General features: G+C 40.3%; 1 protein-coding gene across 1 annotated transcript in view; it reads left to right on the top strand.

The window, feature by feature from the left end:
* SLC25A10 (solute carrier family 25 member 10) overlaps positions 1-12565 on the top strand; it is a 19471-nt gene extending 6906 nt beyond the window's left edge. Inside the window, exons 2-10 of the mRNA XM_072403185.1 lie at positions 510-638; positions 4948-5009; positions 5722-5763; positions 6804-6847; positions 6936-7006; positions 7087-7179; positions 10847-10924; positions 11010-11066; positions 11587-12565. Of these exons, the coding sequence (XP_072259286.1) occupies positions 510-638; positions 4948-5009; positions 5722-5763; positions 6804-6847; positions 6936-7006; positions 7087-7179; positions 10847-10924; positions 11010-11066; positions 11587-11688 (678 nt within the window). The 3' untranslated portion in view covers positions 11689-12565. The remainder of the gene's footprint in view (positions 1-509; positions 639-4947; positions 5010-5721; positions 5764-6803; positions 6848-6935; positions 7007-7086; positions 7180-10846; positions 10925-11009; positions 11067-11586) is intronic.
* The last annotated feature ends 1969 nt before the right edge of the window (positions 12566-14534 follow it).

The following is a 14534-nucleotide window of genomic DNA, read 5'->3' as shown; positions in this document are numbered from 1 at the left end:
TCACTATAGGTTTTATGTTATATTGCAATCACTATAGGTCTTATGTCATGTTGTGTTATATTGCAATCACTATAGGTTTCATATTATGTTGTGTTATATTGCAATCACTATAGGTTTTTGTGTTATATTGCAATCACTATAAGTTTTATGTTAGATTGTGTTATATTGCAATCACTATAGGTTTTATGTTGGATTGTGTTATATTGCAATCATATAGGTTTTATGTTATGTTGTGGTATATTGCAATCGCTATAGGTTTTATGTTATGTTGTGGTATATTGCAATCACTATAGATTTTATGTTATGTTGTGTTATATTGCAATCACTATAGGTTTTATGTTAGATTGTGTTATATTGCAATCTCTATAGGTTTTATGTTATATTGTGTTATATTGCAATCACTCTAGGTTTTATGTTGTGTTATATTGCAATCACTATAGGTCATTCATTAGCAAGGAGAATGTGTAAGCTTTCTTGACGCGCTGTGTCACGTGTCTCGTCCTTTCCAGGTACATCTGCAAACTCAGCAAGAGGTGAAGATGAGAATGACTGGAATGGCAATTTCTGTGATAAAGAATGACGGCTTTTTTGCTCTTTACAATGGACTGAGTGCATCCCTCTTCAGACAGGTACACTTGGCTTGTTAAAAAAAAAAACTCTGATGTTATTAAATAAAAGTCCAATTTAAAAGTGAAGCAATACAAAAAGTCTGCAAAGTCATTTTTTTCCTTTAGAATAGAAAAGCCGGTTTCATGCAAACATGCTGACCCAATCCAATACAATTGCACCCCCAACCCTCCGCAATGTTGGAGCTAGAGATAAAAAAGTTAATGCTCCCTGCTGATTGGAGAGCTTTGTTAATGACTTTGGAGAGACTTGGAACTTTGGAGCATGTGTCAGATCTTTTTAGAGAGACCACTGCTTCCATGCAGAAACAACACACTTCTCTACAGCTTGTTGGCAAAGGTCAGGCTTTTCCAACCAGGCTTTATATTGGGCACACATGCTGCAAGAATTCGCAGACTTATCCAACTTTTTCATTCAACAATATAGATCAGAATATTAAACGACCATGTTAAAACCAATCACTAATATTTCAAGCTGCTATACAATGAAAATCAGGGTTGAAATTAATCTAAATACCCTTTCAAGTGGAAGGGAAATGCTTTCCAAAATCTTTGATCTATTGGTTACTTGAAAACCCCAGGACACCTACATTACGCTGCAATGCACCCCTGGTATTGTGCACCCCAATGCATAGATGCTAGTGCATTGCTGCACCCACAGAAAAATGCAGGTCCAACTAATGCAAGGTGCCTTATTGCATGCAAAAAGTTGCAAATTGAAGCACAATGCATTATGTAATTTATGGCCTGGTAGGCAGGTAATTAAGAACACGTCTGGGGGTTTGGGCACATTTGGCATTGGGTGCCTAACACTGTCCAGAAATGCACAGAAACATATTCATGTGATCTCATATTGAAAATGAATTAGTCTTTTAGTATTCCCAAGTCATAGTCTGCATGTGCAGCTTGGCCTTAAATCCATGTAACAACAAATGTGTCACTTCTCCAAGGTGATCTCCGATTTCCAGTGTTCCCCCCAGACCCTTTTAGTTGGGTGCACCGCCCGGCACTTTTCAGTAACCACCTGGCTGTTTTGGGTCACAATACAGGGCGCTGCCACCCACCTACAGCTCTTTCCACCAAAAATTGCACATTTCCTATGTCATCCTTATACCCGAGATATGCATAGAGATCTAGTCATGATGTCTGTGGGTTGATCAGGGTGGGGAGCTAAAAATGAGCAGATCTTAGAGGAAGACAATGGAGAAGGTGACATGGAAAGATTATTGTGAACCAAATGGAGAGGACGGGTGTGGTGTGAGTAAAGGATCGCAGAATGAATCAACTTAAATTAGAAAGAATGTAGATAACAATGATGACTACAGAATGGGTGTATCTATAGAAAGAGAAATGAAGGAGGATCATTGTAGTGACAACAGAGAAGAGAACCTTTGTTGTATGACAGCTTAGTGAGGTTAGGTGGCACAGCAGGAAATCGGGGGGTATAACTATAAATAATTGGGCAAATTAGGGGGGACCAGACCATACCCATATTATAGCCCATGGAATGAGATGTGCACACCATATGCTACTGTTACCCATAGCACGGGATGACCTTATAGCAAGGAACATAGAAGATTTGGTCTTCCTCCTCGTTACTACCTTAGCAACTGCCACATCCCTTGATTGATCCATTTCAGATAATATACAATAAAAAAATTTGGACTTTTAAGGCAGTAACAACAATGGGCATCATGAGTATATCCATTTATTTAAAATCATATCAAACAATAACATTTAATCGTTTCATCTGTAAAAATCACATTAAAATCTTCACCAAGAATGGTGTACAGAGTTCTCTACGCGTTTCGCGGTATAATCATCCGCTTCCTCAGGATATATACTCTCTTAGCTCTCCTCCTCCCACAAATCACAGAAAGCAGCTCAGCGCTGATGTTATATGGCACCAGATACAGCGGAATTGCAAGATCATCAAACTGTCCAGTTTGTAAAATATCTCTTTTCAGTAATGGATCCAACTTCCAGTCTATGATGAAGCCAATACAGAATGAAAGCCAAACTTCTTAACTTCCCTGTAGATAGCAAGTTGTGATCATCTTTGCTTATCTGATAAGCTCAGATATTCAGTTTGATGATCTTGCAGTTCCCTTATATTTGGTGCCATATAACATCAGCGCTGAGGTGCTATCTGTGATTTGAGGGAGGAGAAGAGCTAACAGAGTATATATCTCCTGAGGAAGCGGACGATTAAATCGCGAAACGCGTAGAGAACTCTAGAACAAACAAATATTTCCCATTATCTGGAATTGTACGCCATTCTTGGTGAAGATTTTATGTGATTTTTAGAGATGAAATGAAGAAATGTTATTGTTTAAATGTTTGATATGTTTTGATATTATTTTAAATAAATGGATATATTTTGAATATACATGATATCTTTGGTTGGCCAGGCTGGAATGATGTAACTCCGGCACAGTTCATTCATTCCTAGCCATGCCATGATCGGGCACATTAAGCTGTCCTTGCTGCAATAAGGAATGCCAGTTTCTCACGCCAGGAAGCGCTGCCGCCTGGGGACGGAAGTACATGTAGCATCTCCTTGCTGCAGCTCCATAGGGAATGGATGGGGGCCGCAGTGAGCGTTATCAGTGCTGCTGTCAATGTGCAAACGCTGGTTTCTTTTTGAATGAGCACTACCATGCAAGTGCTTAAGCAGCTGGCAAAGGTGCCAACCATGGGAACCCATGCTAAATCTAGTGATGAGAAAGCTTCTTTTTTTAAAGTCTCAAAACTCCCCTAGTCTTGGGATCAGATTCGGCAAGTGTTGGGTAAGATTATCGAAACCAGTAAAGCAAATATGTCAATGGAAAGACGTAACGCCACCATCGCACTCTGTGCCTTTGATTCTTTTGAGGTTAAGTTTACCAATGGTGTTCTTCCTGCCAGGACCCAGGTAAAATCTCAGTATTTCTGGCAGTGGGGAACACAATATAGGTAGCATTGGCAGCACTAATAAAAGTGCATGGAACAGTTGCCAGTCACCAAAGCTTCCAGGGGTGGGTGGAGGAGTCTGTTGCTTATGGCACATTTAGGTAACCGGTGCCTAGCACATGGCAGAGGGTTTTGATTTTTTATTTTCTTAAGGGATGTTTTGCTAAAAGGATCACATTGGCTTGGAAAAATCTGGTCTTGCTCCTTTTAGGTTCAGACCAGCAGTTAAAAACCACAGCGTATACCCCTCCCATTACCCAACCTTTGCCAATTGGCACCCAGGAGCTGTCACCGCAGGGCTTTTTCAGGTGTTGGCAAACACTTGTGTAGATAGTTGGAATCAAAGTTTTTTTTTATATGGAATTATGTAAGTCATGTAAGTGGTTAACCATTCATGCAGCTTACAGTAAGCAAATTATTATTAATAAACAGGATTTATAAAGCGCCAACATATTACACAGCGCTGTACAATAAATAGAGGTTGCAAATAACAGACAGTGACAAAGGAGGACCTTGCCCGCAAGAGCTTACAATCTAGGAGAAATACCTGAAACAATTGCGAGTGGGGACACCTAAATGCAGCTGCTTTGCTGCTTTTTTAAATCCCATTTTTCCAACCATTAAAGCTTTTGATACTTTTTATATATTTGTACCACGTGTTTGTTCCTGAGGTGGTTGTGCAGTAATAATGAGCAATGTTTGTGATTTGTGTAATTCCAGGGGGGGCACACCTGAAGTCTCGGGCAGTAAATGGCGTCATTGCTCAGTATTGCATGCCAATGAGTCCGCATATAGCTGCACCTGGTCAGATGAGCTGCACGAAATATATTCTTGCACAAGTTTAGCCATGACCCCGCCATTAATTGGCTGGGGCTGCAGCTTCCTCCTAATGACCTCCTCATTAGTGGTGACCCCGAGCCGGGGTTGGCTGTTGGTTGGTTGGCTGACAGCTGTCTTGTCACACAAGGATGAGAGCAGATAGAGTTTCTTTTACTTGACATTGTATTATTAATAAACAGGATTTATATAGCGCCAACATATTACGCAGCGCTGTACATTAAATAGGGGATACAGATACAGACTGTAACACAGGAGGAGGAGAGGACCCTGCCCCAAAGAGCTTACAATCTAGGAGGTGAGGGAAGTAACACACAATAGGAGGGGGGTATGGAATGGTGGGAAGAAGTGACGGTTTAGAAGAAAAAGACGGGTAGGTGAGGTTGAAGCACTCTTTTAAATGAGCAGAAAGTAGGAGCAAGCAGAAAATTTGAGAAAGACCATTCCAGAGAGTCGGGGCAGCTCTAAGTCTTGAAGCCGTGCATGTGACGAGGTTATGAGTGAGGAAGTCAGCAGTAGGTCATCTTGATCATTTTCTCTTTTAGGTTTTACCGGGGGCTTCGTTGGGACCCCGGCTGACATGGTGAACGTCAGGTGAGTTTTTTTTGCCTTTATCCCTCCAATGCAATTCAGTGAAAAAAGTTACAATTTTCAGTCAGCTTTATTTTCTATCTGTGACCCTTACTGGACAGATTTCCCCCGGCTTCCTATGACTGTGTAACCAAGTGAAGAAATAAAGGAAGCAGGTGTTACTTGGAAGGGTAATCACACATGGCCATAAAACATTGATTTATTAAAGCTTTTATAGCTAAAGACAGGATAAGATAGGCTGTCATGGGTGAACCTGGATGATCCAGCAAACCTGTACTAAATCTGGTTCAGAATTGAAAACATTTGCCAACTAATAGAAAAATATTTTTAAGAAATCCTTTCCAGGTTTGCTGTATCACCCAGGTTCTCACTCTCTCGTGAGAGAGTGGGCGGGTTCTTGCATCATGGCGTCACTATGGGAGAAGTTTATTCCCCTTAAAGTGACACCCGGCTCCCCGCGCATGCGCAGTCCAGACCTGGTATATTTAGTAGTCCGTGGGTCCGAAAAGGTTGGCGACCATTGGTGTAAAAGTTGTACATCTACAAATCTGGTAATATATTGCACAACCTGTAGGTGTCACTGTTGTCCCAATGTCACATGACAGCACCCATTGTCTCATGACAACACCCATTCATTCACTTTATTTCCACTTTAATTGTAAGACTTGCAACTTGCTTTCAAACATTGGTTTGATTTTTTTTTTTCTTCCTCCAGAATGCAAAATGACATGAAGCTTCCGCCCCACCTTAGACGCAAGTAAGTGAAGTTTGTTGTATCCTAACCAGGGAATGTCGTCTTATATTTGGATGGGAAACCTTTGCATGTCAGTGGGCAGTAGGTGACCACAGTAGACATCCCTCAAGGATCAATTGTTAGAAATGACTGTTGCTTATTCCCAACCATAATGTTTATTTTGGCTCCAAAAGAATGAACTTTTCTTACGGAACATAAACTGATAAGTTATCGTCTTTTACCTGGAAAAAAAAAAGGAGAGCTACAATGACTCGAGTATAAACCTAGAGTATAAAATGCAGCCATCACTGCCAACATTCAAAACTGTAATCAACACAAATGTGCATAAAATAATGTAAATAAATTTATCCATGATGTGTTGTTTTTAAAACATTTGATTTAAAGTGGAAAATATACTAATAAATAAGCTCCGTGTGTTTATCATTTTTATTTGCCCCTTTTTTTTTACAGGGGAAAGTATTTTGTACTTTTGAGTTGGTTATGTTAGGTCACTTGCTCTTAAATGATTTTGTTGGTCACCAGTAGATGGCACTGTGTCATCATCTGTCTCAGACAGTAAAAGTTTGTTACACACTTCACAGGAGGACACACCGCCATCTAAAGGTGTGATCCAAGTATAAACCAAAATTCTTTTTCTATGGCATTTTTAGATTTAAAAAAAAATTCATTTATACTGAAGAATATAAGGTATATGCCGCCTTTATATCTAATAAATAAACCTTTTGGAGCCATTTACTTTTATCTGTCCTATAAGCTAAATAAAATACCTTTTAATCCATTCAGAAATTCTGTGCAGTGAAATCTTAAGCACTGTTATACACTGCTGTAAACCACAACTCAGAAGAGAAGGGGTTCTGTAGCCCTAACACACTGCCTGTCCTAGTGTGACAACACTGCTCCTCCATAGATACAGTACTGGGAGTGTTGTCACCCTATGGAAGCTCCCTAATCCTACGCATTAAGATTTCTTCACGATTTGTATATTGTACTAAGCTTTCTATACATTTTGTATTTGATTGTCCGCTTCTCTGTTTCTCCTCCAGCTATGCCCACGCGTTGGACGGCATGTTCCGAGTCATAAAAGAAGGTAGTCTAGCACGATAATGTGACATTGATACTACTGCCATGCTGTGCAAGCAAATGGAATTAAATACTTTTATTCTTCCCGTTTATAGAGGGATTCCGGAGGCTTTTCTCAGGGGCCACCATGGCATCCAGCAGGGGAGCCCTTGTAACTGTAGGGCAGGTAAGTCCGTGATACCCCGGTGTGAAATGTCCGTGTGTACATTGTGATCTTGTGTAATCGCTGCATTTTATCTCTTGCAGTTGGCATGCTACGACCAGGCGAAGCAGCTGGTTCTAAACACTGGCGTCATGTCTGATAACATTTTCACCCACTTTCTTGCAAGTTCAATTGCAGTAAGTTTTTTCTTTTTTTTATAATCACATGTTGTGTAGGAAGGAAACCACAGAGTCAGGAAAAGTTTACCTCTGCATTGTGAAATGGTGCTCTGTTCAGCTTCCTGATATTTGAGCTGCAGAAACTCCTGGCTGATGATTCTTGCTGTGTCAACCCTCCGGCGGTCCAATTATGTCAGAATTTTTATGCCAAAAGCAGTACATTGTTTTGCAAATAGAAATTTATTTTACATTGTAGGCTTATAATTCTTTGACATAACTCATGGTAATATGTCCAATATTTAATAAAATTAATGATAAACTTTAAATAAAAAAAACACAAATCTGTTAAAACAAGGGTGCATAATAATACTGAAACCTGTAATATAACTGTACAGTAGCATGTATAATATATGTGTATGTGTGTATGTGTGTGTGTATATATATATATATATATATATATATATATATATATATATATATATATATATATATTATAATGATTACTTTGTATTGGATTCAGTACAGTTATTTTGTTTTGAATCCAATACAAAACGAGGGAGAAGCCCAAAGACGGGCAGGACGCCGATGGGACCACATGTTTTTTTTTAATGTTTTTAGCTACTAGTGTTGGTCGAATATCTCACTATTCAATCGAATAGCTGTCGAATTCTCCTGGTGTTCAAATGGCGAATTTGAACACCATTGAAGTCAATATTGTGAGAATTCAGGTTATTTTTAGTTTTTTTTAGGGGCTGCAGGAGCAATCAGATTGCACTTGCAGCCCTTTACTAGTTGTATGTGTTCTTGGATAGAGTTTCTCTATTCAACAACACAAAGTACAGCGCTGCAGCAACGATCGCTGCTGCCGTACTGTGCTACTACTATGTATTCTTGGATAGAGTTTCTCTTTCTAAAAATAAAGGGCACTAGAGGTGATGAATGGGGACAAGTCAGTTTCCCACAGTTTCCCCAGTTTCCCAAGTTTAGTTTCCCACGTGATGTCACAATGGAGCTGAACTGCAGTTTACCTCTGCAGTTCCACTGCGATCTCTGGGCACTATAGGTGATGAATGGGGACAAGTCCCCATGTAACACCTTTAGTGCCCGGAGATTCTGCAATGACAGGAGGATTCCCATGGCTGCACAGCGGCGGGAATCATATTGTCATTGTGGGAAAACCTGTTAAAAAAAAAAAGTTAATTAAAAAAACAAACATTCAATAAATTACTGTAAAAATAATTTTTAAACATTTTTTACATTTTTTTTTTTCACAAATTTTGTGACGCCAAATCCTGTGTTTTTCGGGTCGGGTCTACCTGAATTCGAACAGCCATATTTGGGTTGAATATAAGGACAACCCGAATTCAAACAGCAACACTATTAGCTAACCCGAGTGTGGCTCGGAGTTACCGCTTTCAGCATGTTTTTTTACCCCGAGCCACACTCTGGAAATTTCACTCGGGGCTTAAGCTATGTACACATGCTAGATTATTGTGGGCCAATACGATTGACAGACTTCCTACAACGCCATTCATCAATCTGCCCCGATGGATCAATAAATGACCAAGCAGGGCAACCATTGAACTTTCCGGTTGGGGACACAATGAGGTGCCACTCGCTCATCCTGCCCTTTCCCTTCCCCATAGAGAAGAATGGCGCTGTGTGTCCAGCACTTTATTCTCTTCTCATTGGAAATGAGATCAGTAACAGAAATCAGTAACAGAAATCTAATGTCAGGGCTTTATTCTTTTCTGATAGACTTTTGTCTGTCTGTAACCACAGAATGGTCACATCGACCCAGATTGCCACTGCAACCACAGCACCAACTAAAATATATCATGGACTTTCTAATAAACTGTCACAGAACTGATTGTTGTTCTAAAAGCATCTAAATATTCAGCCTTGGATATAAAATATTCAGATTTGCTCCATTATTGATCGTTATTAGTTTTAATTTTTAGCATTGGTGTGAAGGGTCAGAGGTCACCTGAATTCGGGTATTTGCTGTTGTATCAGCCGCCTCTTGCTTTATCTCTTTATCACTTAGCGTGCATTACTATGGTGCTCTGTGTGCTCAGCTACCCAGCACATGAAAATGATCAAGATCACCTAGCGTAGAGATTGCATATAGAAACGAGATATATATATTTAAAAGCACTAAGCATAAGCAGGTGAATATGAGATTGCACAAAGCAAAGTATGTTGACCGGGCATCCTGCTGCTCATGGCCACCAACCTATTGATCCAATGAGATAGGAATTAATCATCATTACGACACCAATTCCTAATTCTGCAAAAAAAAACTGAGAAAAGGGCTTTTTTTTGGCAACATTTGTTCTTGACTAGACAAGGCTCCCCTGAACTTGAAGCATATCAAAACACATATTATTTGAATATCATTAGTATTGAACGTGTAAGTCATAAGGACAGGTTGTAGGAAATCGCAGTTGTCTTTTTTCTGACGCGTTTCACCATGTGGCTTCTTCAGGGGAGCGTAGAGGATTAGCTTTAGTATCTTGTTGGAAGGTTAAAGTTATGTACAGTCCCAGGGTTTGGAACCACAAACAGGATGTGGATAATTAGGATTATTTAGATCAGGGAAGTCCCAATGGAAGAGAGAAATCCAGAGAACCTATGCATGAAAGTTCCAAAGGTTTAGGGCTCCAAATTAAGATTCTTGGTCCAAAATTACTGATGTATTAAAGAAAACGGGCAGCAGTTTAATTCCGTTCACTCAGCTTTTAATTCTTTTTCTGTCATTAGTCTACAATTCTTAATTGTAGAAAGGGGGAAGGTCTCCTGCTTGGACATTTGCTGGTGATGCTTTTTCAGTACCTTCCCCCTTCTTCAGCCTTGTGCAAGATAGAAATGGGAGCCAATACTGCCCTGACATTTCCCTCTCATCTCATTGGATCCAATATCCAGTAGCCAGGAGCAGAAGGATTCTCGGTCAGCTCGCTTTGCTTCATGCAATCTTACTGACACACACGTGAGTGATCACCCAAAGCTGGAACTGGCTCCCTGACAGAAGCACACCTTATAATAAACTTTACGACCTGATAATTACAATTATTATGGAAGCCTTACTATTGAATCTACAACTTGGGAATGTTTGCTATTTCAGGTTGGCAATCGTATTTACAACCTTGTTTGGATTTGGTTGCCATCATATCAGTTTAGTTAATAATCACTTACCTGACATTACAGACTGTCACAACTCTCCTACTATCAGATTCGGGTTAAATGAGTAAAAGATAAAATATCCTTATACGTAAGATTAGTGTTGCTGAATGTGGCATTCCCTGGCAGCTCCTGCACAGCCGACCACCCACCGGCTCCTCTATAGGGTCAGACACTGCCTGGAGTGATTACCTCTCCTTGCTAAGTGGCATGGCCAGGGTCAAGTGTGAGCAAACCTGTGCCCACCGTTACCTTTTATTATATAAAAAGTTTCCTTTGTGCCCTTTTCTGCTTTATTTATTGTGTTGTTGAGTCTGACCATTCCTGACTTTATATTTTAGTATCCTTCTCTTTATTTGGAGTGCCCTTAGTGGACATTAAAGGTTGAAAGAAAAATTAAAATGTTGATTAATATATTTTTTATCATTTTGCATCATTAATGCCAGTATGGTTCAGTAAGTGGTGAATTATCTAAAGCCTAACATCAACCATTTGTATTCTGCAGGGTGGATGCGCTACATTCCTTTGTCAGCCGCTGGATGTCTTGAAGACGCGACTGATGAATTCCAAGGGGGAGTACAGGGTAGGGTTGTCTTGATGATGATTTTATGACTCCCTGGATATGGTCGGTTACCTGTTCCCTAACCTGTTCCTCTTCTCTTTGCTAGGGAGTTGCTCACTGTGCCATGGAGACAGCAAAACTGGGACCACTGGCCTTCTACAAGGTAATACCGGGAAGGGAAGGGCTTTTCCTTAAAGGGTTCCGGGACTTGTTTTAGGGCATGGTACCATAAAAGCTGGCATTTGCTTTCATTTGCAATTGAATCCAAACATTCATGGATGGAGTAAGCAAAGCCACCTGAACGTGAACTCATGCAAACAAGAAACTTATTGATTGAGGTTTGTTTAGGCAGTGGCTTTTTTAGGGGGAAGTTGTAGATACTTGCAGAGGCGATTATTAATTAATAAATGCATGCCAGTTAGTGTATGGTAATGTACCTACCTGTGCCTTGCAGCCCTGGGTTTAGCTCCCACCATTGACACTATGAGCATGGAGTGCATAGCATGTGCCGGTTTTCTAGTTTTAATAGATAATTAGGATTATAACACTGATATCTGTGACTGTACACAGTTCAGTGATTTCTGTATTCCCTATTGGGGAGGCTACGAGGTGTCTTTTTTTGGGAAAGGATAGAATATGCCATTTGCCTTTTGTATGAATCTGCTCTTATTTTTCACTCTCAGGGTCTTGTTCCGGCTGGCATTCGGCTCGTCCCACACACAGTCTTGACCTTCGTGTTCCTGGAACAGCTGCGGAAGCATTTTGGCATCCGGGTCCCTGCTTAATATTGGCCGCGGGGAAGGTGGCCGACGTAGCCTTCTCCTCCTAGAAACTACTACTGAATAGAACTTAGGAGCGGTCGGTGCCTACGTAATCAATGCTGGGAGTGTGCCATGGACTTTGCCAAGACGGATCCTGCGGATGGATTCACCATAGGACATTAATGGATTAAAGTTTTCCAGCCACTCGGTTCTGAGCAGTCATGTGACCTCAACGGTTTCGGGGGCTGCAAAATTGTGTCCTCTGATGTATATCTACAATGGCTATCTGTGTCTTTAGTATAAAGTCCCATCTTGGATCTGCAGGCCACTGACGGCTGGAGGGACGGTTGTTGTCTGAGCCTTTTTTTAACAAACCAGTGCTTCTAGGTGATCTCAAAGTCGCTCCATTGTGCATCACGATTTTAATTTTGGGTGCCTAATGGTGAAGCGCCCATGGTGAGAAATCCCCACCCATGAGAGTCCCTGACGTAGTGAGGTAGGGATTTCACCAAAGGAGCTTCCTAATGATACAAAAATCCTGTGGGTGATTTTTAATTTGCTGCCTTTTACTCAAAAAGTCGGGTTTGATTGATCCGACCTGCGCTAGAAATCGGTGCCAATAATCCAAATAAAATGTGTTACTTTTATCTGTCTCCTCCAGACCCGCTGATCGGGCTGTGCCCCTACCTAGGGTGATTCTTTTAACTGTGACAACTGTAATTTTTGTAACTGTGTAAGGCATTGGATTCATGGATTTTATTATGATTGGGATTGGTTCACTTCATGGTAAAAAAAAACAAAACTGTAACAAAGGAAATCGCATACTTTAGACTTGAACCTTAGGTGTACCTAGTTCACTGGAAACTAATAAAAAATGAACTCATGTTATGTGACCACTAAAGGTTGTTTGTGTGCTGGTTGGTAATTACAAAGTGGACTCTGGACTCCAAATAGCCATAAATATAATATAGGGAGATATTGTTTGCATAGGAAAATGAACTTGTAAGAGATTCTTCATTTAGCTTAGTGAATCCATAAGCCTGTTTTTTTTTAGATTTCCTTACACATGATTGGGTATTCTTTGCAAAATGAACTATCAACACATTCACCCAGATATGTGAATTATCCTTGCAGGGTGTTTATTCACCTTGATTAGTTCCTTTAGTAAATCAATCCCCTTGTGCCAATCACTGGATGTCCAAATATTGCTAATGGGAACTAATGTTAGACCCGGTGCCCCAACAATCAGCCCTTGCATGTGTGGGCTCGTATGGCTGTTACTCAGCTATACCAGAGAAAGGCATTGCCAGGTAAAGTGGGTAGCAGCATTTTCAAGAAGAGAAAAAGTATTTTGGGGGGGATCTACAAAAAATAAAATGGAGAGGGTGGTTGGAGTAAATGACTATAAATAAATGTAAACTTGTGACTTTGGGTGAATGTTGCTTTAGCTGAAGCTTTTATCTCTATAGGTTTGGAATATTGCAAAGAAAATAATGGAGGCTGCTGTTGTCGCTTTGGCTCTTGCTGATGCAATCAAAATGCATATGTTGGATCTTTACCTACAAACTCTGGCACACGCCAGGCAATTGGCATTTTTCTGCTCTTCTTCCTAATTTCCATGCTCTGCAATGCATGCTCCTAATATTCCACTAGGGGGCAGATGATTCCACAATAGAAAATGACCAGACAGCCAGTAGATGTGCATTGTGCTCTTGCCATGCACATGGATTCCCCCTGCTCAGCTAAAAAAAAAACAAATGGCACACAATGTGCCGATGCTTACTACACTGCACAGACATGAACCCGGCCTTAACCTTCTGATGGAGGATTTGTAATTTGTTGCACAAGCTTTTGATCTTTGTACTTGGCTTAGTTAAACTTCTCTCATTTCAGACTGTTAGTTTTGCTGAAACCGACTGGCAAAACATGTCTGTACGCAATTCAAAGGAATAGTACGGAGTGCTTCACCATCACCTGGCAGGCATGTGACCAATCCCATCAGCCAGTAACACTGTGTTTCTCTTTGGTTAATTAATAAAAATGATCTCGTAGGGATTTTTACTCTTTCCCTGTAATCTTTCCTCAATCAGAACACATGCCAATAGTTAAAGTGACCCTGTGCTTTTCCCATGGGAAAGGTGGATGTAACATGAAATAATATATATAATAGCACATGCATGCTCCATATTATCCATGTATTACCTTTCCCAGGTAATAATTCCCTCTCCAGGATATCACAATACTCCCGCCTTATCTGCTTTTCTCTCCGGACAGATAAAGCCATCCTTGTTCACCCCTATTGTAGTGTTTAATGTGATCATTACTTGAAGTTGATCTGTATTTGCATGATGAGAAAGGTGATTGGCTGATTCAATCATTTTGGGAATAGGCAGGAGTACAAATGTTCCTCCAAAAATGATAATGTATGAGAGGAACAAACTTGAGGTTACACACCGGCGTATTACAAGATGTAAAGAATACCCCTACTACACATTACAGACCTTGCAAACTTTTAGTTTACCCTATGGGGCATCTGCAACTATTTCTATAACTTCACTATATCTATAACTTTTTTCATGCACTTTTGATCTCTCCATTCTGTATAAAACTCCAACATCACTGTGAAAACACAAGCTTCAAATGTAATTTTTTTTAATGTGCAGGTTTTTTTTACTGAAACCGGAAAAAAGGGAAATCTGATGGGTAAACCATGGGGACACCAAATTAAGTATCGTGTTTGTAATTCAGCAAACGCAGATTGATCCTTATGCAGTTACTGATCAATATCCCAATCGATAATTCCCGGTGCACATCTCCAAAATTCAAAAGAACTGCAATTGATTGTGGGGTTTAGGACTTATCAGATACTT

The sequence above is a fragment of the Pyxicephalus adspersus genome, chromosome 3 (assembly GCF_032062135.1).
Source record: "Pyxicephalus adspersus chromosome 3, UCB_Pads_2.0, whole genome shotgun sequence".
Classification (NCBI taxonomy): domain Eukaryota; kingdom Metazoa; phylum Chordata; class Amphibia; order Anura; family Pyxicephalidae; genus Pyxicephalus; species Pyxicephalus adspersus.
The sequence above is the reverse complement of the archived record's forward strand: the minus strand, read 5'-3'. Positions and strand labels throughout refer to the sequence as shown.